This window comes from Chrysemys picta, chromosome 2, assembly GCF_011386835.1.
Source record: "Chrysemys picta bellii isolate R12L10 chromosome 2, ASM1138683v2, whole genome shotgun sequence".
NCBI classification, from domain to species: domain Eukaryota; kingdom Metazoa; phylum Chordata; order Testudines; family Emydidae; genus Chrysemys; species Chrysemys picta.
In genome coordinates, this window is record NC_088792.1 from 49,267,883 (window position 1) to 49,294,607 (window position 26,725).

Consider the following 26,725-nt stretch of genomic DNA (forward strand, 5'->3'; position numbering starts at 1 on the left):
TTAAAACACCACTAATAGCTATATTTAGGAAGCTGAAATCACATTGCTCAGCTTTAGCACAACTATGTTTAAAGTCAGTGAGATCTATTTTAAAGTATCCATTACAGTTATTTATTTTATTGCTCAAGAGACTGATCCAAAATCCAGGGAGGTCAATGGGAGTCTTTCCATGGCTTTTGGATCAGGCCCATAATCCTGAAAAGTGAAGTAACAATAAAAATATGATTACCATTGTCGCAGAAAGGAGAAAACATGTACTGAAAGTGACTGTATATTCAGATATGCTCTCCAATTTTTAAAAGTAAACCATATACACTAGGGCTAGGTCTACACTGGGGAGGGGTCGATTTAAGATATGCAGATTCAGCTACGCGAATAGCATAGCTGAATTTGGCGTATCCTATTCGACTTACCCCGCTGTGAGGACGGTGGCAAATTGACCGCCGCAGCTCCCCCGTCGACGGCGCTTACTCCTCCTGATGAGGTGGGAGTAAGCGCATCGATTCGGGGATCGATTTATCCGTCTAGATGAGACGCGATAAATCGATCCCCGAGAGATCGATTTCTACCCGCCAATCCGGGCAGGTAGTGTAGACTAGCCCTGGGTGTTTGCTGTTTCCCCATACAAGTAACTCTCTTTTCTTTACATCACAGAAAGAAACTGAACCATGGGCCAGCGATTAAAAAATAGGCATTCAAAAGTCTGATTGATTTTTCTAGGGTTTCCCTGGTGCCGATGGTAGAGTTGGCCCAACTGGTCCAGCTGGTGCAAGAGGCGAGCCTGGCAACATTGGATTCCCTGGACCAAAAGGTCCCAATGTAAGTACAATAGAGCAGAGCTTTATATCACTGTGAGCCTACTTCTTGGTAGAGAGTTATCTTCATAATAATTATAGTTAAGCACTTGAATCTGCTTGCATGCCATTTACATTGTTATTTATTGAGCATATTTATTGAATATAGTATACTTAATGCTATCAGGACATTTTTGTCTCTCTACTAATTTGTGCAGTAACCCAAAATAGAAACAATATTTTTTCAACAAACCAGTAGAAAATGTTTAAGGCTGTTATCAGATTAAGTGCATATTACAATATATGTTCATTTTAGTGCTGATCTCTATATTTAATTGTTCTACAAACTTTGGTCCTCCGTATGCATTTCAACTATAGAGGAACTGCAGGGTCTGGCCCTTCAAAAGCTTTCTGAATATGCCTGAATATATACAGTCTGATCTAAAGCCCATTGAAGCCAGCAGAAATACTCCCGTTGACTTTAGTGAGTTTTGGATCAATCCCGTAGGTGTGATAGGTAATTTTTGCACTCAAACCCCCGGATTTATGGTGTTGTCTAGTGAAAGCCACCATGTACAGCATCTCAGAGAGCAGAACTGAGCCCTGCCAATATAGATGGATGGGGATTTGAAAAAAAGGACGAGGTAATTATTTCTATTATATAGATGTTTTCTCCTACCTCTTCAACTATCCAGTGAAAAGGTTTGAAAATATAGGGATAAAGGAACATGATAATAGATTTTGTGGCATGGAAAATAACAATCTTTGATTGGCATTTTAACTGTTTCCAAAATGCTGACTTGTTTAATTTGTTTGTGTTTCTCCCTCCCTTCCCCTTCCCCCCCGCATTTACTATAGGGTGAACCTGGCAAACCTGGTGACAGAGGCAATGTTGGTGTTGCTGGCTCACGGGTATGTGTATATTTTATCTAGTAACATATAGATAGGAGGTAGGAGAGCAATAACATATATTCAAGGCCCCCGCAAAGAGAAGATAGCATTAGTTTGTGCAAGTGAACCAAAGAATAACTGATGAAATAGGAGAACACTCTGTAAACATGTGTCTAACCTTCTATCAGTACACATTGGACTAATGTTAAATGTGAATTACTCTGCTTGGTTTGCCCCATACATCAGATCCCTTCCTATATAAATCAGTTCTGAAAAGGAAAGCTTATTCATTTCCAATTTATCCCTCAAATCCTGTTTTCTTCATATTATTTATGAGATTTACTAAATCTCCAGTGGAAGGTATTGCTTATCATCCACATCCTGCCATCAAGAACTCTTTTCTTTTTCTAAGGCTGATGGATCAAATTCATTCATATAACTTCACTGAAGGAAGTTTCACCAGGGATGAATTTGACCCCATGATTTCGTTAGTTCTAGAACCATAGCCATCCCACAATGCAATTGTGAGCACTTTTGCTATCTGCTTACAATGCAGCTATTAAACACAAATGGATAGAAATCTGAGCAGGATAAAGACTCTTATTAACTAGACCAGTTGCAGGTACAAAATAAGGTGTTATGGCCCTATACTTTCAGAACAGAATTCAGAAAGACAGGAAAGCTGGGATTTATAAATGAGTCATCAAATCTTTCTCCAATACTGTGTTTAGGGTGCTCCTGGTCCTGATGGCAACAATGGTGCTCAAGGTCCCCCTGGTATTGCGGTAAGTAACAGCTTCTACATCATAAATCTAGTTGCAGAACGTTCTTGGTTTAATGTTAAATTACAGGGCTTCCAATATGAAAAACCTTCTCTTGTATTTCCAGATCCTAGTTAAGCATTTTTCTTTCTAATTCCTTCTAGGGAAATCCTGGTGCAAAAGGTGAACAAGGTCCAGCTGGCCCCCCTGGCTTCCAAGTAAGTAAATATTCATTTGCCAAATATCTTTATCCCATATATTTTATCATTCGTAGTAGCAAACACTATAGTTAATATTTAACTCTCCCGTTCTTTGTAAGCTCACCTTCGCCCATTCAGAACTTTCTTAGTAGATCTCTATATAGCCAGCTGAAATCTCAAATATTTAGACTTCTTCAGTGTAACTGAGCAAAACACTCAATGTATGAATAAATGTCAAAAATATTTGGGCCCAGATATTTACTCCCATGCAGTAGGACTACATAATTGTTCTTATAGCTTAGGACCTGATCAAAAGCCCACTGAAATCATCTGAAGTCTTTCAGTGGGCTTTAAGTCAGGCCCTGAAAGCAAAACATGTCCCTTGTTCTTTCACGTTCTAAACTTGGCCTCTTACTGCTGCTTTACTGTAAGATGTGTAGGCTCTTCCGTAACAGTCTGAAATGCATTCAGTATTTCAGGTAATAACTTTATTCATATGTGTATTTCTTTTCATTTAGGGTCTCCCAGGCCCCTCAGGCCCTGCTGGTGAAGCTGGTAAACCAGGCGACAGAGTGAGTAACACAAGCAGTAGTTTGCAAGTAGTGGCGGTTGATGTGCTGTGATTAAACTCATACATAAGGTGAAGAAAAACTAAGTCTAGTTTAGATCCTCCATTTACCAAAATGAAAAGTGTTCCATATTGTATGCAAAGTTTCTATCTAATTCATTATTAAATGCAGCAACAAATCAAGAGGCTCACTTAGCAATTGAGGAGTATTTCTTATTTCAGAGTTCTAGTATGAACAAAGCCAAACCCTGCTATGACATTTCAAGCCTGATCTGATTTACACTATGTATTCCAGGTTGAATATCTTTAAAAATAGACAATAAATGGAAATTATTTGACAGAAAATTTCCATTCCAAAACTTCAGTGTCTGCTGTTCCTCTGGCATTATTCTAGTTTTATGCCAGTGTAATTCCATTAAAATCTACTGAATTACATGGACATAAAATTGGGGTAACTCAATGGTGAAGCAGGCCTCCAGGGTCTGCATAAGTTTGAAAGCTAGACCTGCCAGTGCCATGGGATACTGTTTGGCTGCATGTTTGGGGAGGAAAGGGTATCTGCGCCCTTTCATCCTCACCCACCTTTGCACTGAAAAGTATTTCTAACTAGTATTTAAAAAAACAAATGTAAGACCACAGCAATCGTGACAAGCCTGCTTTAGAAATCAGCTTAACCCATGTTTCTCTTTTGTCTAGGGTATTCCAGGTGAATTTGGCCTCCCCGGTCCTGCTGGCCTAAGAGTAAGTTACTCTTCATAGTACATTTTCAAACTCTGTCTTGATAAAGTTTTCTTTATTTATGTACATTTCTAATAAGACTTGATAAACTCAGGAGGAATGAGAATTCTCAGCCCCAGTGCATGCATCAGGGCCTGCTAATCCTCCTATGTAGTGGGAAAATAATGGGGATGGCCTGCTGCTCCCTCCCATGTCATGTTTGATCTCTGCATATGCATAGAAGGTCTGGTCCAAAGCACAGTGAAAACAATAGATTTCTTTGTGCTATGGATTAGGTATGTTGTGCACTAAACTACTAGCCATGACCCCCGCCCCGCCCAACACACCTAGTCACTTCCAAACCTACCTTACCTCCAACCCCAGCATGATAGTGTAAAGAGATGCTGCAGAGGCTTCTCTGCATTGCATAAAGTAATGCAGAATCCCGCTGCTCATGCTCCGAAGTAGACAAAACACTATACTTCTGTGGTGGGCATAGACGGCTGCTCTGGCTTTGGACATTGGTTCTTTAAAACACCTGTTTAACTAGTTGCTTTTCAAAATTTGACCATATGGCTACTAGCAGAAGCAAAGAGTTCATGGCAGTTATGTTCTCCTGCCATGAAGGAAAAGCTCTGATTGGGAGACATAATTTACATTTTATTTATGTTGTCCCTAAACTGCTTATCAGAAAACTATCTGGTTGGCTTCAAAACACTTAGAAACGGGGAGATGCCTTTTTTCCTTTTAAAAACTGTATATATAAACACTTAATGTTCTTAGGGCTGATAATGAGCATTACTGAATTAAAACAGACAATAAAGATGCTTGTTGATAATTGCGATGGCCCTAATCCTGAGAGCTGCTCCATATGGGTGGACCCCCATTAGAATCCTAATCCTACCCCAAATTGCCTGTGGGGCATCAGTTCACAATTGTGCACATGGATATTGTTAAGAGAAGTTGTGTGCACCCTGTCCAAAGGCAGAATTTGGTGCTTAGAAAATATTTGTATTTTAACTGGCAATCTCTCTCAATTAAAAGCTTTTGGGGTTTTATATTGGTAGGTATGTGTCAAAAACTATGGACCAGATTCTCTAGTGCCTAGTGAAGTCTTTTATACCACTTTATACAAAGTGGGTGTAAAACTGCCATTCTGGTGTGTTTGCATTTTGCACCCAGTTTGCACAGGTATAAGTGACTGCACAAGGTGCAAGGTCTTGGAAAACCAGGCCCTTTAGAAAGGCTACATGGAATATATTTTACACGATGTGAATGCCAATGTAATTTTTTTTCACATCAAATAAAGAGTTTGGTGCAATCAACCAACCCTTTAATGGCTCTGGTTTATAAAGGACAACTCAAACCAACCTGTTTCTTTCAGGGTGAACGTGGCGCTCCAGGTGAAAGCGGCGCTGCTGGTCCTGTAGGTTCCATGGGAAGCCGTGGTGCAACTGGCCCACCAGGCCCTGATGGTAACAAGGTAAGCCTTTGCAAACTGCTACTGCTATGACTACTGAAACCTTGATGATCAAGTGCATAACTCCACTTGATGCTGATGACAATTGCCTACATATATCCCTGAGACAATGGGCCAGATCCTCAGGTGGTGTCAAATGGCAAAGCTCCATTGAGGCCTAGTATGTACTAGTTTGTTATGCACTGAACATTTTCCCTTCACATTGGATGGGAGTGGGATTCCAGCTAGGAATCACTGATACAATTTATGTTAGCTAAGTGTTCCATTCGCCTCTTTTGAACTGGATTTATACTGTGCCTGACTCTTTGTGCCAAACTTTCATCAATGCAAACATTAGCACCTACATTTCTATATCTTAATTACTGATATCTGTGGCAACGTGTGAGCCCAATTATGAGCTGACACAAAACTGCCCCCACAAAAACAAAAGCCTGGTTGAAGCCCGGGTGAATGTGGTGCTTAAGTTTCACTTGACCCACTGATCAAGTTGCAAAAACTGGAAGCAAGAGCATCATTTAGTGACTGGGGATCACGGCTAAAGTCACAGAGAAACAAGGAAAGCCAGGCATTGTCTTATCTTTGCAAAATCTCATCAGTAGTGTTGAGTTTGGAATCCAACCTCCATTCTGTCAAGACCTCCAGATTCTAAAGAGTCAGGGAAATGGTTCTGATTTGGGCCTTTCCTCTAGTAGAAAATTGGGGTGACGCAGGAAAGGGGGGCAGGTTCCTGGACAAAATGGAAGATTACTGTTGTTTTGGAAGATCAGGCTGTTCACCTGAAGCAAAATTCAGCCGTGGAGTGAACAAGCACTACTCCACTGCCTTCAGGGAACTCTATTGAAAGCAATGAAGTTGCACCCATTTACCACAGGGATAAATTTAAAAAAATCTTCTAAAATTTGAGGTGGACTATTTGAAGATAAGAATGATTTATTGAGTCAGACCTTTCAAAAATTAGAAGAAAGATGGGGAATTCAATGCTAAGATAATTTTGCTGAGACCCTTACAGAACAAATCATTCCTTTCTTACATGTTCCCTTGTTACTGCTAGGGTGAACCTGGCAATGCTGGTGCCCCTGGTGGTCCAGGCCCAGCCGGCTCTGGTGGAATCCCAGGCGAGAGAGGTATTGTTGGTGTCCCAGGAGGCAAAGGTGAAAAGGTAAGTCACCAGTTTCATTGCAACTGAAACACATGTGCACAGGTTGCAGGGGAGAAGGGGGGACTGTTTTAAAACAATTGAACATAGAGGTCACCTGAATATAACTTTCACCAAAGCTGAAAAGTTATGTGAAACTGTATTTCAGAGAAACCCACCACTAGCACATGAGTAAATGGGCTATTTTCTCAACAAAGTCATGATCTTGTGAGGTTCTGAAAGCCTCCTCTCTGATGCCGGCACCCTTGACTACCCTTGGTAATCAGTAGGAGTAGTGGTCACTTATCACTTTTCAGGACTGGGCCCCATGAGTTTACTGCGAGATATATTAAACTTGTCTTCAGTGAGTACTAATTACAGTCAGAATGGAGCTATGTAAAAAGGGCTCCGCCTACTTTGTTACAATTCGTTGAGGGCTGAGCATTAGTTACAGGACCTGTAATATTTATAACATATAGTTAGCAAATGTAGAACGAATACACGTTGGCAGTTTCATACTTACGGCACGGTATTTTCCTTCATCTGGCTGATCCATTCACAATTTTATTCTTGGGAAATGGATTAAGAAACTCTGATTTTAATTTTGGAATTAGGAATGCCCTTCAGTCTGCCTGAGCAACTCACCCCATTCATATTCCTACTGTGTATAAAACTCAATGATGAATTGCAAAATCTAGTATCATTTTGTCAGATACTTTCAATGTGAAGTGCCTAAGTGTTTGAGTAATCTAGGTATCCAAGGAGAATCAGAGAAATATCTCAGCAACCAAAGCCTTTCTCGGGGTGTGAGAGTATGAAATCTAGTGAATGACCTCTAAGCCTGAGGTTGGCAGTATTGCTTCATTTGTTTTGACTAAAGGAATCAAAAGGCATTCAGCTAAAGATGCAGTCAAAAAGGGATGAGGCCTGGAATTGCCTGACACTCTTTATAAGATACAGTATCTAGGTAGCTGCCATGTGGATCAATGCAAAGCAATAGTACATATTTGAGAAGAACAATTAGGGCTGAATCGTATTCTGATTCCTTGAGGCTACAGAGATGGCCAATGACTATCCTTCTTGTGACCCTCGTTCACTATGTAACCATCTATATGCTCCCATTGTGTTCAACAATTATTTTTCCTGCTCTAAGCATAAAGTATAATGCGGATTCCCAGGAGAATTTGTACATACTGTTTTTATGGTCCAAAGGAAAAGGGGGAGGGAGCAGCCTGATTCATATCTCACATTGGTGCAAGCCAGATTGAGATCAGTAGCAAGCCCCTCAACTTTTTCACAGATTGTAATTTGTAACTGAATCCTTAATCCCATTCAAACACGCTGTGGCCTGGGAGGAAGGTCTATGGCTATGGAGCAGGATTTCCATGTTGGGAGAAGGGGAACTGAGCTTGCAACTCTTTTAACCTTTCTTTTGTGCTTTTTGGGGTGGCCCTATGTCATTCCTCTTCCTCTGCAACGTCACTCCACAACTCACTGCTTAGCACAAGCAATGGCACACTGAGCAATGCATTTGCTATTAAACTCTCATTCAGGAGAGTCAGATTTCAGTCTGCATGTTAAAAAGAGAATGTGCCCCAAAATGAAGATTTCCTTCTGCACTCAAGATACACATACAATAACTGCACCTAAAGAAGGAAGGAATTATGTCTCCATGTATGAATAAGAATTGAATGGGCACCATGATGATGCAGTTAGAATAGAGAGTTTAGATCTCTTTTTGTCTCTGGCCTTCATTAACAATATAACGTGGTGGGGTTTGTTTGTTTTTTCCTGTTTCCAGGGTTTACCAGGCTCCAGAGGCGAAGCTGGGGCAACAGGAAGAGATGGCTCTCGGGTGAGTATATCAAGTCATTCTATTATCACTGAATTTAGCTCCGGACACTTCAGAAATGCTTCTGTTGAAGGGGAATGAACAAGATTTACAGGAGCATGTTCAAGCCTTTCCTGGAGTCTAAGATCTGTTCAGGTCTTTTGCACAGTCAACAACAGGGCCGGCTCCAGGCACCAGCTAAGGAAGCAGGTGCTTGGGGCAGCCAATACAAAGGGGCGGCACTCCGTCCGCTGTTGGGGCAGCCCGTCTGGGTCATCGGCAGGAATTCGGCGACGGGTCCCTCAGTCCCTCTCTTTCTGATTGAGCTGCCGCCGAAGTGCCGCCAAAGAGGAAGAGAGGGAGTGAAGGATCCACCACCGAGCTGCCACTGAAGAATGGAGCGGCGTGATTGAGCTGCCGCCGAAGTGCCGCCGATCGGCTTTTTTTTTTTTTCCGCCGCTTGGGGCGGCAGAAAACCTGGAGCCGGCCCTAGTCAACTACAAAATGGTGTTTAGACTTCATCTCTCCATATTTTAAAGAAAAGCTTTAAAATACACCAGCAAAGCAAAATAATAACTTTATTGAGTAATACTAAGAAGGATTAATCCGGAGTCCCAGCTTTCTCTAGTGGAAGGGAACCAGAGATGTCTCAAGACACTAAATGTTTTGCATTAATGAACTCGAGGATCTCACACTTCATTGTTTCCATTGGCTGAGCTCCTTGAACACCCCAGGGACTCCTTGCATCCCTCCATTCCAACCTCCCACAAGCTCCCTGTGTGCCAGCCTCCTATCCCCCTCTATTTCAAGACTCCCTGCAATTCTACCACTCCTTTCCCCCATGCCTGGGCTCTGTGTGCCCCCCATTCCTCCCTTCCCCCGTCACCAGCACCATTAGTATTTCTGTTCTTTCTGCCTGGTGATAAGTCATTCAGGGTGTTTAAACTGCATTGGGAAGATGGACAGGGCTGAGACGGTGTTGGAAAGTGTTGATGGCTGCCAACAACTGATTTTTTGTTGTTGTTGTTGGTGGTGGTTTTTTTTGATCTATAGACAATTACAGACCTGACTGAAGCGGATGGTTCTGTTAACCAGATACCATCCGCTTTTCTGATTTTCACAAAAATCAATAGCGTTCTGCCCACTGATGTCTAGAATACCCCCTAAACTTTCAAAATTGGTTGGATGCTGTGTTTTTGAGTTATCTCGTTGCATACAGACAAATGCCGTCGAGCTGAGTATAGGGCCTTGCTTTACTCAGACAGTTATGCAATGTGATATTACCCTTTAGTTACAAATATTCACACTATATGGGCCCGAAACTGCAAACCCATGAATCACAGGAGTAAAACTCATGTGAGCCAAGTAAGTCTTTCATTGAAGTCAATGGGTCTAATCAAGTAAGGTTCCAGGATCAGACCCTATATATCCTTTATACATTAGATGAAGTGGAAAAGGGGTATACAAATTAAGGGGCCAGCCCTGCAATTGTTCAGTGTGTGGACTCCAACAAAAGTCAGTGAGAGTTATGAGTGTAGATCAATGGCAGAAACAGTGAGGTAACAGTGAGCTCGTTTTTCATTTGTTCTAATTGAAGATCTCTTGTACCGCAAAGGCACATTAGTTTTTTAAAGAAGGCGCTCATTTTAATGCGAATGCTCAAAGAGGCTTTGGGATGCTCACAGTCCACCTGGGAACTTGTACTCTGGGAGGAAGGGAGTAATGAAACATTTTTTCCTCCCAATTTTGCATCATATAAATTCAAGCTAATAAAATAACATTGTCACACTGCTGTCTCCAGAAGGAAGAACAGAAAGGAAAGGCAGTGGAGCAGAGAGAATGGCCACTCTTGCTTGAGGGAATGTATGTAACCAGAAATCATGCCATGTTTCTGTCTTGCTCTTTAGGGTATTCCTGGTGCTGTTGGATCCCCTGGCCCTGCTGGTGGCCCTGGTGATCGGGTATGTCTCCGTTTGCTTTTTTGTTACCAATGTAACTTTTGCATGAACATTTAAAGGCTGCAGGGGAAAACATAACCAGTCTCTGTTTAGAATAAAAAGAAATTCCATTCTAGCTAGCGTTGTAAATAGACGTTCTAAATCTTTCATATACTGCCCATATTGGGAGGGCTACCAGAGGCTATAAAACCTTCTTGGCAAGTGAAGAAGGATTGCCACAGCACTGCTCTGCCCTAGGCAAACGGGTCAGGGTAGGAAGAGTTGTAGGAGTATAGTGGGCCCAAACATAAAGAAGGTTCTGGATTGGGCCCTGCCTTTCTGATTGCACACTTAGCATTCTGGTGGGGTGGGGCGGGGAGAAGGCAGGGGTGATAGAGGAACACGTATCAGCTCATCATTGTTTTGAAATACACCGGCATTTAATCCTGGGTGATAATTTCAGGAAATGTCCAAAAAACATGCGAAAAATGCAACTCAGTAGCATTAAATAGGTGAAAACTGGAGTATTTCTGATGAAGAGTAATATGGTGATCTCTTCTCACCTGCAGGCATAGGGGAGATGAGTACATAATTCCCCCATTAATCAAAGAGAAGGCCATATTATCTAGAGTACATCCCCATTCAGATTGTAGGCAGTGTGATTGCCAATGGCACATCATAGTGAAAATGTTCTTTGGTATATTTTAGGGTGAATCTGGTCCTGCTGGCTCTGCTGGCCCTGCTGGTGCTCGTGGTGCTCCTGTAAGTAGCAACTTAGAGAACATTTCCAGATGCAAAAATGATACATTCAGAAAACAACTACTCTTGAGTGCTGACAGCTTTATTCCTGGGTATTTCTTATCTCACTCTAGGGTGAACGTGGTGAGAGTGGTCCTGCTGGCCCTAACGGATTTGCTGGACCTCCGGTAAGTACCAAGTGTATGATTCACTGTCAAACGCTGCAACATTCTGTTGTTGTGTTCCTTTAAAATATATTTTAAACATTTTTTTATTCCTCTCTGTGTTTTTAGGGCGCCGCTGGCCAAACTGGTGCTAAAGGCGAGCGGGGTCAGAAAGGACCTAAGGGTGAACTTGGTCCACAGGGTGCTATTGGCCCAGCTGGCAATAGTGGACCAGCAGTAAGTAAACTAAATTTACTATTAAAATACACTGACCCTTGATTAAACTATGCAGCCAGTACAGCTGGCAAGTAGGCTTTGAACTTTAAACAGTTTTGTTTTGTTTGTTTCTCTCCAAGTTTCACAGTTTCAAAACTAAAGTTTTAAGCTGTGAGAAAGGTGGTGATTTTGGTTTGCAAGAGTTTGTGAGAACTTTGTCATCAGTTTATTTGGGAAACTCAAATGAATTCCCTTGCCTCCAATGACTCTGATCTTGATTCAAAACACTGAAACTTCGAGTTAAAAGCAAAATCATAAATGTGTCCAGGTTACTAAGAAGACCTGAGATCATCAATACACCTTCAGTCAAGTTTCTTGTTAACAAATTTTAATAGTTGTGATAAAGGTTTTTATTCATCGTTTTCCCTTTCTCCTCCTCGCATGTAGGGTCCCATTGGTGCTGCAGGTCCCGCTGGTGGTCGCGGTGACGCTGGTCCTCCTGTAAGTCTTTAAGCTTCTTACACATCCATTTTCTCTTGACTTTGAATCATCGTTCAATGATTCACCTTCCAATGATTCAGCCCTCACCTTCCCCTTGATTTTTATTTGTAGGGCATGACTGGTTTCCCTGGAGCAGCTGGCAGAACTGGTCCTCCCGGCCCTGCGGTAAGTAATTGGTGAAAGTAGTTTGTCAGATGACAGACAGGCTGAACCACATTATGGACAAATCCCAATCTCAGTTCCATCTATATAAATCATTGACGTGAGAGGAGTTAATCCTGAATTACACAGGTGTAACTAAGATCAGAGACAGGCCCTTAATTACTTAGCACCAGGTGTTTAAACGTGCTCAGGTTCATACAGTTGCAGATGGGTGCCTAGTGGGAATTTCAAAACCTCCGCCATTGGGAGTTAGGTGCCTAGGCACTTTTGAAAATCCCACTAGGCATCTGTCTGCATTTCTAGGTGCCTAAATACCTTTGTAAATTGTGTCTTTTGTGCTAGTTTCTGCCACCTGTCTTCACACTGAGTAGTAACTTACTCTGGGAGCAGTTCCATTAACTTCAGTGAGAATGTTCCTAGGGTAAGGCAGTCCTCAGCTTGGGAAAGAGTGGCAGAAAGTCACTTTTTACCCACATTTTCAAAACTGAAATTCTGCCCTCTTTAAAGTGCCCTAAATTGAGCACCCAAAATGAAGGGACCCAAAATCACTAGTTCCTTTTGAAAATGTGGACCCTTAAGCTTTGGGTGGAAAAAAAATTTCTTTAAAATCCAGTATGTAATCTAATGACACATGCAAAGGCTGGCACATTCATCATGAAGGTGCTTCTATTCATTTGAAAAAGACCTTTTTTTTCCTTGTCTGACATTCCTGTATTTAATTATGTTGGATATCACCGCATGTCTGACAGAGCTAAAAGCTGCTATAAAGAGTCCAGCCAGACTGGAAGAAGAAAATACCCTATTATAAAATTGATTACAATAATGTTAATAATTACAGCCAGTAGGCACAGAACCAAAACTATAGTTTATTCTGAGCCAAATTGTACCACTCTTATTCACACTGCTCCTTGGGTAGTTCCATTGATTTCAGATATACATGGTAAGTAAGGGAGGGAGAAGTTGGAACTTCTAACTTTCTAATGGAAGTTAGATCCCACTAAATACCTTTGAGGATCTGGCCCTAAATCTCTAAACTGTTGCTGAGTGCCTTTTTTTTTCATTAAGAAATGATAAATAATCTCTGTCTCTGCAGGATAGTGAACTAATGCTTATATCTAATCCTAGGGTATCACTGGTCCCCCTGGTCCTCCTGGCCAATCTGGCAAAGACGGTCCTAGAGGCCCACGTGGTGATACTGGTCCAGTTGGTCGTCCTGGTGAACAAGGTACCGTTGGCCCAGCTGGTTTCGCTGGAGAGAAAGGTCCATCTGGAGAGCCTGGTGCAGTTGTAAGTCATACAACATCTCTTCTCATTCCTAAATGTTGCTTTTAATGTAAATATTACAAATTCCAGTACAGGTCTTGTGCTTCGGCAGTTTTCTCTTTTAGCCCCATCTGGCAAAGTATGTAAACTCATGCTTCCCTCTGAGTATGTCCCTAAATCCCACTGAAGTCAATGAGACTTAATCACATGCTTGAAGTGAAGTATATGCTTAAGTGCTTAGTTGAATTGGGGCTGTGAAGGGCAAAGTGTGTTGTAAGCTCTCTGAGTCAGTTTCTGCTGCCTTTACTCCTGCTGAGTCGCATATTAGTCTGAGAACACCCTTCTGAGAGCAGTGGGGCTATTTGCAGGGAACATACTATTCGGTCTGAGTAAGGGTGGCAGAATTTGGCTTTCTGCTATTAAACTGTGGGGCAAGCATGCTGCTTTTCCACACAATAAAAGACCAAATATGATGCTAAGGAAGGAATTTGTAATTGTATGTTTTAGACAATTTCAGGTCACTTATGCATCAGAATCCCTAATAAGTGGATGGAGGTCTAAGTGATCTAAACTGTAGGTTTAAAATTGTACAACAACAACAAAATTGATCAGCGCTCTTCAATTTGCACTCTCAGAATTACTAGCCCTGCTAAGGCCAAAATGATATTTTGAGGTCCTAAAGTATAGGCTACCTTGGGTTATCACTGTCTACTTCTCTAATCAGTTATTCTTTCCATGATTTATTTTATTTACAGCAAACAGTTAATTCTGTTGTGCCACACATATGATTTGTGCATGCAACTGACAATAATGCTAATGAAAGCTGTGTAGTTAAATCTTTATGCATCACACTTAAAATTTTCCCCCTAATATCCAGTGTAAATCTTTGTAGAACATTTCTGAACAAGAAAATCTAATTCTGTATTGGAAATATTGGATAATGGAGTTAATAGGCCTGATTCCCCACTACTTTACACCCAGCATAGTCATTTGCACCTGACTTAATAACATTTTACACTCACATTGCATAGGCATAAATGAATATGGACCCTAGCTGGCTATTCTTGGACCAAACTAGCTCACCCCTTCACAATTTCAGCAAAATAGAAGAGTACAGCAAAGGACCCTCAACAGCAGAGTGTATGTTCACATTGGTATCTTTAAATCCTTCCAAAGATTAGAGGATCAGTTTTTGTACTATAGCATCTCATTAAATAGTTTTATCCTATCACTGTACTGAAAAATATCACATTCTTTATGCACAGCCCTCCCTCTGTGGCATGCCAAAGGCATGGGATATTACAAGGGCTCAGCAGAACATGGAGAAAAACAAATTTTTCACCAACAAAACTTTTCATTGGAAAATATTTTTGTTGGAAGAATTTTGAGCAACTATATTTATTAGAGACTTTAACTTTGAAATGTAATGCAAAATACAGAATGTCTAACATCTCTTGTATGGGAATTATTGCTGAAAACTATGTAGTGAGATTCCTCTGAAAGCACTTGGTGCAATTATGGGATCAAATCAAATTGCAAAAATTTAGTGTTGGTAAAAAAATCCATTCAGATTTGCAATGCCACTGCAAAGCTCCTTTTTCTATTCACGAGGACCATAACATTCAATGTTCTCTTCCTCCTTCCTCAGGGTCCTCCTGGTACCTCAGGACCTCAGGGTTTTCTTGGTGCTCCTGGTATCCTTGGTCTGCCTGGCTCTCGGGGAGAACGTGGTCTTCCTGGCATTTCTGGAGGAAATGTGAGTCCATGACATCCGTTATATTACTTTTATCAGCCAACTTCAGAGATAAAATTGACATTTTCTTTAACATTTAGTCTAGGATATATAGAACCAGATTCTGATCAGTGGAGTCAGAACAATTTAAAATTGGTGTGAGATCAAAGAGTGGCTCACTATATTTAATGCTTGCTTCAAAGACACAGTAAGACTTCTTCTGAGATTTGGGATTTAAAGTATAGTAGAACCTCACTAATTCTGACTAATATGCTAATCTGTACATCCCATCCCTTACTTTGCACCCCCCAAAAAATCCCTTCTTACATTTTGGTATGCCTTATCCCCTGTTCTTTTTAATTTTGTGTGTTTACTTTCCCATTAATTGCAATGCACAGTAATTGGTAATGGATCTCTCTGTCATTAATGTCCATTAATGAGGTTCTCTTTTACTTTGTATCCCATGGGCTAAATCAAGTCAGTTATACACTTATGAATTAAAATGTTCTTTAGATGACACACAGATGCTCATGTCAAAAATTTGCCTTCATCAAGATCTTAGAGAGACAAGGTGGGTGAGGTAATATCTTTTATTGGACCAGCTTCTGTTTGGGGGAGAGACAGGTTTTCAAGCATATGCCAAGATTTTCCAAATGGCAGCAGTCTAGGACCGCATGCAAAAATCCAGTTGCAACTTTGTGTCTAACTCGCATGTCAAATTACCACAATCACACACACACTCACACACACACACACGGATATTGTGCGTGTCCTGTTGGGCATTTCAACAGCCATTTTCAACTGTAACCACCTTATTTGTGTCTGGAAATGAGGACATCGATTAGGCATGCATTTATAGCTAACCCTCAACACTTCCCCTTTTGAAAACCTGTTCCAGGATGTGTAATATTAATCTTTCACTATAAAGCTTTTGTTTCCCACATTGGCTGGGGAAGGGAGAAGGCACAAAGCACGAAGTAAAGAAGATGGCTTTTTTGTAATCAGATGCATATGTTAGTTTCTCCAAATTCTGTTTTACTTCTGGAATTCCTTAAAGAGATATTTCTTCTATGGGTGCAGTTCATGGGCAGAAATAAATATTCAGAAAAGTGTTACTCGATAAAGCCAGTATGTGAAATGCAATAAGATGTCCTACTCTTTTTCCCTTGCTAGGGTGAGACAGGACCTGCTGGTATTGCCGGTCCTCCCGGTTCACGTGGTCCCTCTGGACCCTCGGGTGCTCCTGGTATAAACGGTTCCCCTGGTGAAGCTGGCCGTGATGTAAGCTACATTTTATATCGTTTTGGGGAAGGGAGGTAGTTGAGAATAATGGGAAACATATGTGAAAAAACAGGACATTGCTGGAGAAAGTTCTGCTAGCAAAATTACATCCTACAGAGTTTTAGGGGAATATTAAAGCAGGATCCTTGGGAATCCAGGCCCCACATCAGTGGGGTCCTAGATGGAGCAGTGCGTCCAAGTCACAGTGGGAAGGCAGTCAGCTTCCCTCACTTCCTATGCTGCAAGCTCTTCCGGGCAGGAATGGTGTCAGAATAGGGCCTCGAACGTGATTGGGGCTTCTGGGCACTATGGCAATATAAGTCAAATCAAGGACTCAGGAGTGGGAGGAAGATAAGAGTCCATTAGAGAAGCTGAGAAAGATAATCTATCCTGGGGGTAGAGGACTGCCCTAGCAGGAAGAATTTATCTGGGAGGCTGGTTATCCCATAATTTTTAAAGTACTCAAAGCCAAACATCATTTAGACATAATTCACCTCTGCAGGTTTGTATCTCTTGTAGTGAGTTAGTGAAATGTAAAAATAACATTGAATGAGGAATGCAATACACATAATCCTAAAAACAAAGTCTTACCTTTGAATTCAAAGCCAATGTTAAGGGACAGAAATTAAGCACATACCTCGAGCCTTCAGAATGTAAGCTGTTAATGATCGCACAACACCTAGCATATTTTAAGCACTACCAGAGAAACAATGGGAGTTAACTGCATAATATCTCCCTGTGTGCTTGAATTGACAGGAAAGAGCCCAGAAAAGGTAAGGGTTTCAAAATCTGAAAAGATATATGCAGTCTAAAAACATTAAGGAGCAGATTATGGCTTTTAAGCCACACTTCTATGCAGTGGATAACATGAAGCCATCTGTCCAGGAGGAGCACAAGAGAGGCACAATCAGTGCTGAAGCTGCTTCTTGTGCACTAGAGAGAGTGCGGGGGGAGCCATCTGCTCCCCCTGATGTACTGGCCTTGCTCTGCAAGCTGGAAGGGAGGGCTATTGTTCTACCTCCTCTCTGCCCTCTTCCCCTTCCCTGGGGGGGAAATGAATACTTGAGAGAGGAAACCCTTTGCCCAACCATGCTGTGAGGAAGGCATCTTGCCCAGCCATACAGCAGCCATGCATAATCTAATCCTCTGGGGAGTAAAAATAAAGTATAAATAAGTTATTCTTCCCCCTATAACTGTAGAATAATCCCCTCGATTGGTACACATTGGTTAAACTTAATTGATAAGTTTAAGCGATGCCTCAGATTATTACATGCTCACAGGATCACAGTATGATCAGAGAACATTCACTTTATTTCATGAATTTCTTAAAACAATTCCATGCTCTGTGATGTTCACATCAAGAGAACACTAGTTAAACGTCCATAACATCAGGGAAGCAGCTGAAGTCAACCAAATGGTCACAGAGGAAGAAATGTATGCTTTCTAACATGAGTTGGCACTAATGAAGTACCACAAATAGAGTAATTGGGCCATGAATCTACTGTTTGAAGTCTGTGTAATGCATTACATTGATTTCACCACTCCCTTGCCAGCCCCACCACTGGCACTTTTTTCAAGTAAGCAGAGTGCCCTTTGCTAGGATGCCTGTTAAGTGAAGGCTACTGCTGTATTGATATAAAGATCATTTTAAAGGATGGAGGTCAAAAACAATTTTCTTCTTCTACTGAATCTGGCCCCTGCCTTCTAAAATATTTGAATTCCATCCTGTCTTTTATACGACTTGAACAGATTTGAAATGTTTGAGGATGGCCTTTATACAGCACATAAAATTGTACAACCTGTCAGTATCCATCCAGAAAGTAGGTAGCAAATATAATATGTGAAGTTTGGCTTTGGTTGGTTGATTGGTTGTTTTTGTTTGTCAAGATTTGTACTGTCTTTTTTTTTTTTTAATGTCTGATAAGTTTCATATTCACAAGGAACTGCAATGGGATGCACAGCTCTCTGTTGATATTAGGGTGACTGGTTTCTTATGCTGTTTTAACAGGGCAATCCCGGTAATGATGGTCCTCCAGGCCGTGATGGCGCTCCTGGTTTCAAGGTAAGCTTTCTCCTTTTTTTCATACTTGTGAAAGATATGTGTCGATCCTTATAAGAAGCCAGTATTGATACACTGTCTGCTTCCTCTCACCTTCCCTTGTCTTTAGGGTGAGCGTGGTTATCCTGGCGGCAATGGTCCTGCTGGTGCTGCTGGTGCTCCTGGTCCTCATGGTTCAGTTGGTCCTTCTGGAAAGCCTGGAAATCGTGGTGAACCTGTAAGATAAGACTTTAATTTCTCATATTACTTAAAACACTTGCTAGTCCATAAAACAGATCTTAACCATGGAACACTTACTGCTCACATGTCCTTGTAGATACACAGGGCACTGAGCTTTTCCATTAATATGATGTTATAGCTTACATGTATTTTATGTGCGTGTTTCAGGGTCCCGTTGGTGTTACTGGTCCTGTTGGTCCTGCTGGTGCAAGAGGTCTTGCTGTATGTAATTTCTTTTTAATCTCTCAGCAAAAATGTTTAAGTAAGAAATGAAAATGTATGTTTCATTAAGGACCAATCTTTGGCGATAGAGTCCTGAGAGGAGTATTAGGATTTGAAAATATTTATATACCTAGAATTGTTCAAAGCTAGATCTGTATCTCCCTCCCCTGGGACTGATCCACACTCCCTTGAGCAGATGCCATGTGTTAACAGAATCTGTGTGCAAGTTTCACGAGAATATGACATACTGTAGACTACTCATGATTCATTTTCATGTTGGCTAACTATGTCTAGAAAAGCTTTCAAAACATTTCATTTTATGTTTCTTTTTTTCTTTTGATGTGTTTTTCTTCTCCAGGGCCCACAAGGCCCACGTGGTGAGAAAGGTGTACCAGGTGATAAAGGACCTAGAGGCATGCCTGGTTTTAAGGGACACAATGGATTGCAGGGTCTGCCCGGTCTTGCTGTGAGTAAACATTTGTAATAATTTAGAATGGGGAGCACAACGGAAATAAATAAAATTACCACAATGTATAAAGATTCATATGTGCAACTCTGTAGGCTGACACCACCCCGCAAATCTTTCAAAGGCTGTGAAATATGCCTAGATAGTTTAGTGTTTGTTGCCATCCACATAAAATATCAATTTTTTAAAAGGCTTCTAAAACTATTCGTATGAATGTCATACGGCCCACTTGAAACATCGAGACACAATTTTAGAGATTGGTTTTGAAATGTGGCCATGATATTTAAAACCATATTCATTTATTATAATACAATATTTTCCCATTTCTGTTATAATGTTGTAATACCTTATCACAGAAAAATGCAAGATCCTCGTATAGATTGTATTCTCTTTAAAAATGTGACATTCTTTTTAAAAATTTTGACCTTTAAATAAAAACCTCTTTTATTTATATAGAGGAATGTTATTGTCTTAAAACATCTTCCTTAGGTTCCAGTTGATTGTATGGTGCCTTTCCCTCCCCATGCCCCCAAGAACAGCTACTTTAACTCTGACTGTACTTCACCAAGGAGGCAGGGTCAACACCAGCTTCCCATTCTCAGAGCTCCAAGCCTTGGGGCATGGCTGACCAGTATCATATTAATATAACTGTGTATCAATGTTTTTAATTCTGGTGTGATTTTTCTTTTTTCCAATAGGGCCACCACGGAGATCAAGGTGCTCCTGGTTCCACTGGCCCTGCTGGTCCAAGGGTATGGGAATTTAAGTGAATACTCTCTATTCATTTGGAATATGGAAAGGGCAAGTAACCCTTTCCAATGCCTCTGACTTTTGAAAAATATATTCCTATTTCTCTTGTATTGTTTACGTTCATTAAGAAGTTGTTGTTCTGTTGTAGGGTCCTGCTGGTCCTACTGGTCCTCATGGTAAAGATGGTCGCAATGGACATCCTGGTCCTATTGGACCTGCTGGTGTGCGTGGTTCTCAGGGTAGCCAAGGTCCTAGTGTAAGTTTGATTTTTTTTTTTTTGGTGATACATTAAGGGCACAAGCTGAAACCATCACTTAATAGCCCCAGTGGTTTGGGTGGGGGGGGGGGCAGTGGGAGTTAAGAAGAGGAAATGGAAGCGATTTCTACGTTACTTTTTTCTCAAACAGGAGCAGACTTTTTATTTCACATTCTAACATGTTTCCCTACAAAATTAAGATTTGTTGCAGGATAGCATTAAAGACAGCTACAGTACAACTACTTATGGGGACCTACGGATGAAAGCACAGAACTAGGATTCCAGAGAGCTGAGTCCTAGTCTTGGTTCTGCCATTGACATGTTTTGTGACTTTGGGCAAGTCACTTAATCTTTTTGTGCCTCGGTTTCCCCAGCTGTAAAATAGGGATAACTATATTGGTCTTAATTTGGAAAGCACTTTGAAACCCTCAGATTAAGAGCACTGTATACATTAAAAGTGATATCACAATTATTATTATTATTCCTATTCCATAGTCTGACTATATGACTGATCCTGGCCCTAACATTTCTGGTGTGCCATTCAAACATTTAAAGTAAATACTCATGTAAATTAAATATGGGCCTAAGATGAGAAGACTGAACCAGCTGTTCATTTAAGTTCTCTCTCTTTATACAAGAATACCAACCTTAGACCTAATTGCAGAGTCCTTATTCAAGTTGATGAGTGCTTACTGCTTGTAGCCAGTGAGTACATACACAAAGAAGATGCAATGGCCCTAAATTTTGCATCTGTTACCCTTTTACCCAGCAATACCCATCACAAAGCAGCTCCCTACCAGCTATTTGAGACTAAAGCTGAGATCCTGTGCCTTAGAGTAGGGCTATTCATGCAAGTAAGTAATTGGGTGTAGTGTGCATATCAATGCAGTGCCCAGACTTATATAATGAGATAGTCTTTGTCTTCTGACATTGAACCTCTTTAGGGTCCACCCGGTCCACCTGGTCACCCTGGCCCACCTGGCCCCAATGGTGGTGGATATGGATATGAGATTGGCTATGACCCTGAATACTACCGAGCTGATCAGCCATCTCTCAGACCTAAGGACTATGAAGTTGATGCCACTCTGAAATCATTGAACAACCAAATTGAGACCCTCCTGACCCCAGAAGGCTCCAGGAAGAACCCAGCCCGCACCTGTCGTGACTTAAGACTCAGCCACCCAGAATGGACCAGTGGTAGGTTAATGCTAGATGGATGCCTCTTCCGGTTCGCTAGTTGTATTCAGCTTAGTAGCATTCTTTCAGTGTGGTTTCCTGATTGACTAAGGCCTGATGTCAGCAGTTTTATTCTTTAAGGGTGAAATTTACCCCTGTGCTGAGAGCCAGCACAAGGCATATACACTTTAAGTCTTCTTAAGCCCAATTAGTGGTATTGACGTGGTGTATAGTACTTGTGCTGGCCATTGGCCAGAGGGTAAATTTAACTCTTAACATTCTGGACAGGCAGTAGATATTATTAAACTAATAAATCACCAATGAAACAATAACTTCTACCTCTACTGACAGCACAATTACACAAGCTCACCCTGAAGAGTTTCCCTTCATTTTCACTGTGGTGTAATCCTCACCACAAAATCAATATGATAATGATGTATGCTCAACATTCAAAAGTAATGCAGTGGCACACATTAGCAATATTCAAATACAGATTTCTTGTGGTTTGCAGGTTGCCACTGTAGTATCTATGTTATCCCTTTGGGTATTTATGCCATGTCCATTACCATAATAGCTGAGTGCCTGCATGAGGCTGAATGCATTATTAGTGACCAGTTTTTTTTTTGTTTTTTTTTTTTATCACAGGTTTCTACTGGATTGATCCCAACCAGGGGTGCATCATGGATGCCATCAGAGTGTACTGTGACTTCTCCACTGGTGAGACTTGCATCAATGCTAATCCAGAAACCATCCCCACTAAGAACTGGTATGTCAACAAGAGCCCCAGGGACAAGAAGCATGTGTGGTTTGGCGAAACTATCAATGGTGGTACACAGGTGAGTGGCCAAACTGTGCAAACTTGAGTGAATTTGTTTCCTACAGAGCTGTCTAAAGAGTTGCCTGCACAGTAACCCTTTGCAAAAGCACAGACTAATGAAAACTCTCTCCTAGTGGAGGGACGGGAGGGAATACACTAGCCTTTCATCTTTGGAGAGCAGAATTCAAAGTTTGGTTTTGGTCGCAATTGCAAAATGGGTTTGTTGGAATCATCCTAGTTTCCCTTTGAGAACATTATAGAATCACAACACAGTTTATCACAACTTAACATGTTTACTAGTCACTGCTCAAAGGAAGCCTGGGATTGGTAAATCAGGCATGTTCCAAGTCAGTATGGGGATACAGGCGCTGAATAGGAATATGTATCAAAAATCCATGCAGGACTTTTCTTACATTTTTGCAAACTTTATAATTTGCAGTCAATTTATCTTTAACATGTTGCTCTGACTTATATTGGACATGCTTGGGAAGACCTTTACAATAGAAACACATCAGTGGATTCCTCCTAAAGTTATGCCATCATAACTCTTCGCACTGCCATAATTAAAAGAAGAGAGATGCCCACCAACGTGTGGATGTTTACATTTGTAATTTCCAGTAATATAATGGAAACAAACAGACATACAACCCCCAACTGTAAATAATTCCATTGTTCAGTTACATAGATCTAATTAGGTTATTTTTTTAACTGAGTAGTTTTGGTCTTGTGGTGAAATCACAAAGTGCTCAAGATCACAACCCCCTGAATTCCATGATTTTCACATTCCTGTAGCATCCCTGTTCACTTCAGACACACGCACACACATCCTGTGAGCATATTATATCCCATTACAGTTCAACAACTATTTGATTTAGAGTTCTTCCCTCCTGTTTTTAGTTTGAATACAACGAGGAAGGCGTGACCTCCAAGGACATGGCCACCCAACTTGCCTTCATGCGTCTGCTGGCCAACCATGCCTCCCAGAACATCACCTACCACTGCAAGAACAGCATTGCATACATGGATGAGGAAACTGGCAACCTTAAGAAGGCTGTTATACTTCAGGGATCCAATGATGTTGAACTACGAGCTGAAGGCAACAGCAGGTTCACTTTCAGTGTTCTTGAGGATGGCTGCTCTGTAAGTACTACTGGAAGCATGGTTTCCTGTTTACTGTAGTGGTAGAGTTGGATATTGATATAGAGCTAGATTACCAATCTCTTCTGCAGGACATTAGTCATTAAAGTTCATATTGTGTCAAAGATAGTTAGTCTCTAGTGTTGAATCCTATCGCCCTCTCAATAGGTGTGCACAGGCCAAAACACCAAAATATCCCACTTTCACCGTACAGGGGAGCCGGAAGGTGGAGAGCACATTATAGGCATTTCACTCCTCTACATACCAAAGAGAAAGCTGCATGCAGCTGTCTAACCCAGAGCACAGAGGGAATGATGTGCAAACGGGAGAAGTGGTAAAAGTCCACACATGCAGCATATCCAGTAGTCCAAAATCCTACACCTGCTACTCCTCCATTTACCACTGGAAAGCATCTCCATACTATCTGCTTCAGGCAGAAGCTGAGAATCCTGTTCTTCAGCCCTGCATTCAGTTCTTGGCGCTCAATGACCAATGACTGTGGCAGTGTCCTCTCTCTGAGGATTTGATCTCTAGTGCATATATTACTATATTAAAGACAGAACACAGAATCTGCTACTCTGGGTGATCAGATAGCTGATACATTAAGTTAAAAGATTAAAATAAATATGTTTCTTTATATGAAAGATCTGTAGTTCGGCATCTAACTGATGACCTGTGCTAGCAAAATTAGTTGTAACGGATTTCAGAAGAGATTAAATTCACTGGAAGAAATGTTGGTACCAGAAACAGCACAATAACTCTTCTAACTATCTCTATTATTATCTTACAGAGAAAGACCAATGAATGGGGCAAAACAATCATTGAATACAGAACGAATAAGCCATCTCGCTTGCCCATCCTTGACATTGCACCTTTGGACATTGGTGGCGCTGACCAAGAATTCGGTTTGGACATTGGCCCAGTCTGTTTCAAATGAATGAACTCAAACTAACTTAAAACCAAAAAAAAAAAATCTCTCTTTGCCATTTCTTTTTTTATACTGAAAGCTGATTCCTTCCATTTCTTCTGTTCATCTACTTGCTTAAACTCTGGGCAAAAGAGAAGGAGAAGGATTGATTGGAGCGTTGTGCAATGCAATTTAATACAGCCCCAAAAGGACTCAGAAGTCTTTCAAGATTTTAACACCTTGTTTTGGGAAATGTCAGCCTTTGTAAAAAAACAAAATAAAAAATCATGAAAGTTTGCACCACTTGTGGCCTTTGAATATCTTCCACAGAGGAAGTTTAAAACCACAACTTCCAAAGGTTTAAACTACCTCATACACTTCAAGCCAAGTGTGATCCACGTCCACAGTAGGTACTTCTCCATAGGATCTGAGGTGCTTTTAGTCCCATTCGTAATACAAAGGTGCTAATTTCAGTATGATAGAGGATCTTTCCAATACTTGAACTTTGATGGTGCTAGCAGCATTTGAAATACCACTTTTCTGTATTAAGTTGTATTGTTTCTTTGAAATCTGTCTCAAAATTTTAGTCAGAATGTCCCATCTCACCCCCAGATTAAGCATGTGGATCATTTCTCTCCCCCTGGCCCATCTTCATCCTCTCCTCCAAATTCAGGTGCTCATGCTTTTAAATCTCATATTCATCCTCTACGATGGGTAAAAAGAAAGCATCATTTCTCAAAAAAAATTGTACCTATTTTGTATATGTGAGATGTTTAAATAAGTTGTGAAAAAATTGAAATAAAGCATGTCCAGTGTTCCAAAAGAAAACATTGAATGAGTAAAGTTCCTTGCTTAAGTGCATCAGTAGATATTTGTACCCAGTATATGCATTGTTAATTACCTGGCTTCTTAAAGCAAAAAAATAAAAATTAAAAAAAAAAAATAGCAAGATACAGCACTTCTGCTAAAATATCTGGCTACATCAAGGCCCATATTTGGTTGTTCTGAATTATCTGTTTGCTAAATACACTAAAACATTCCTTGAAAGCCTGCTTGAATACAGTTAATAGTGTAGCAATAACACAATGTAATGCATTAAGCGTCAATTAATGCTCACCTTTTTCTATAAACTATAAATGTGATATAACCCAGGGTCTGTCCTTCTTTGCTAATTCTTGGATTAAATTAGTTATACAAGAATGGGAACATGCAATCGGATCCAACGTTAGATCTAGAAAAAAATCATATTTTCTTTACTCCAGATAGCAAAATACGTAATTGTTTGATCATGCACACCCCACTCAACTGTGAAATGAAATGGCATTTTAATTTATCTTATTTTATCTCTGCGCGCACACATGCACACACACACGCACACACACACACACACACACAGTCTTTTCTGCTCTTTCTGGCATTTAGTCTAAGCAGTGAAGAAGTTGTCTTTCTCTTTCTGAACTAAGCATGCAATACATTTGCATAGTTTCATTTGTCTGTCTTTGCCTGTTTGTTGCAATGATATATTTATTTGCTGTATTCCAAGACCATAGGAAAATAGCTTATTGATATGTTTGTCTATTGAACTCTTCAGTTCAACATCTCTGTTTTGTAAAGTCTACAGACAATTCGGCAGCACTAGGCATCCTGGTGTGACACTATTGATAACAAGCAATAATCGATTGTTGCTTTTTTGTTAAAATATTAAAGCGATTCATGGCCACATGCCACTTGGGGTAGAGTGGGTGCACAAAGTAGGGAGGGAGCACAAGGATCTGCATCTCGCCCACTCTCTGTATCCAACAGCAGCAGCAAGATAGGATTCTTGCTTAGCACTGATGAAGGAAAAAGACAGAGGACCCAGTTTCCCTGGTTTCAAAGGGCCATTGTTTCCTGGCTGGTGACAAGCTGTTGAATCTGTTATTGGTAGAAGCTTTGACTTTCTTGAATACATATGCAGAAGTCAAACCAGGGAACTATTTAAAAATATGTTCTCTAGATTATCAGGAGGAGGAAGTTTTGGTAAGCACTAACAGTACCCTCAGCACCATAGAAGACACAGGAGATGCTACAGTCCCTACTAGGGTGACCAGACAGCAAATGTGAAAAATCGGGATGGGGGTGGAGGGTAATAGGAGCCTATATAAGAAAAAGACTCAAAAAATCAGGACAGCTGGTCATCCTAGTCCCTACCCCAAGGAATTTACTGTCTTTGGTGGATGGCGATACTTTCCTGACATAGCTGGACTGAAATTCTGATTGGATTAGCATTTCTGGGTGTCTGAGATTAGGACGGAGTTTCAGAGAGGGACAGCAGCATAGAACACATAAGGACAACCAGAGGAGAC

At 40.9% G+C, this 26,725-nt stretch overlaps 1 protein-coding gene across 3 annotated transcripts in view; it reads left to right on the forward strand.

Moving 5' to 3' along the window:
• Positions 1-25,208, forward strand: part of COL1A2 (collagen type I alpha 2 chain) — a 49,772-nt gene extending 24,564 nt beyond the window's left edge. For all 3 annotated transcript variants that reach the window (XM_065586989.1, XM_042857108.1, XM_065586990.1), the window contains 28 exons: positions 721-819; positions 1,653-1,706; positions 2,417-2,470; positions 2,611-2,664; positions 3,165-3,218; positions 3,911-3,955; positions 5,316-5,414; positions 6,463-6,570; positions 8,348-8,401; positions 10,285-10,338; positions 11,023-11,076; positions 11,187-11,240; positions 11,346-11,453; positions 11,880-11,933; positions 12,045-12,098; positions 13,221-13,382; positions 15,007-15,114; positions 16,264-16,371; positions 18,380-18,433; positions 18,540-18,647; positions 18,818-18,871; positions 19,230-19,337; positions 20,036-20,089; positions 20,236-20,343; positions 21,288-21,540; positions 22,165-22,355; positions 23,234-23,476; positions 24,264-25,208. In XM_065586989.1, coding sequence (XP_065443061.1) covers positions 721-819; positions 1,653-1,706; positions 2,417-2,470; positions 2,611-2,664; positions 3,165-3,218; positions 3,911-3,955; positions 5,316-5,414; positions 6,463-6,570; positions 8,348-8,401; positions 10,285-10,338; positions 11,023-11,076; positions 11,187-11,240; positions 11,346-11,453; positions 11,880-11,933; positions 12,045-12,098; positions 13,221-13,382; positions 15,007-15,114; positions 16,264-16,371; positions 18,380-18,433; positions 18,540-18,647; positions 18,818-18,871; positions 19,230-19,337; positions 20,036-20,089; positions 20,236-20,343; positions 21,288-21,540; positions 22,165-22,355; positions 23,234-23,476; positions 24,264-24,410 — 2,697 coding nt within the window. In that variant the 3' untranslated portion in view covers positions 24,411-25,208. The remainder of the gene's footprint in view (positions 1-720; positions 820-1,652; positions 1,707-2,416; positions 2,471-2,610; positions 2,665-3,164; positions 3,219-3,910; positions 3,956-5,315; positions 5,415-6,462; positions 6,571-8,347; positions 8,402-10,284; positions 10,339-11,022; positions 11,077-11,186; positions 11,241-11,345; positions 11,454-11,879; positions 11,934-12,044; positions 12,099-13,220; positions 13,383-15,006; positions 15,115-16,263; positions 16,372-18,379; positions 18,434-18,539; positions 18,648-18,817; positions 18,872-19,229; positions 19,338-20,035; positions 20,090-20,235; positions 20,344-21,287; positions 21,541-22,164; positions 22,356-23,233; positions 23,477-24,263) is intronic.
• Positions 25,209-26,725: the final 1,517 nt, after the last annotated feature.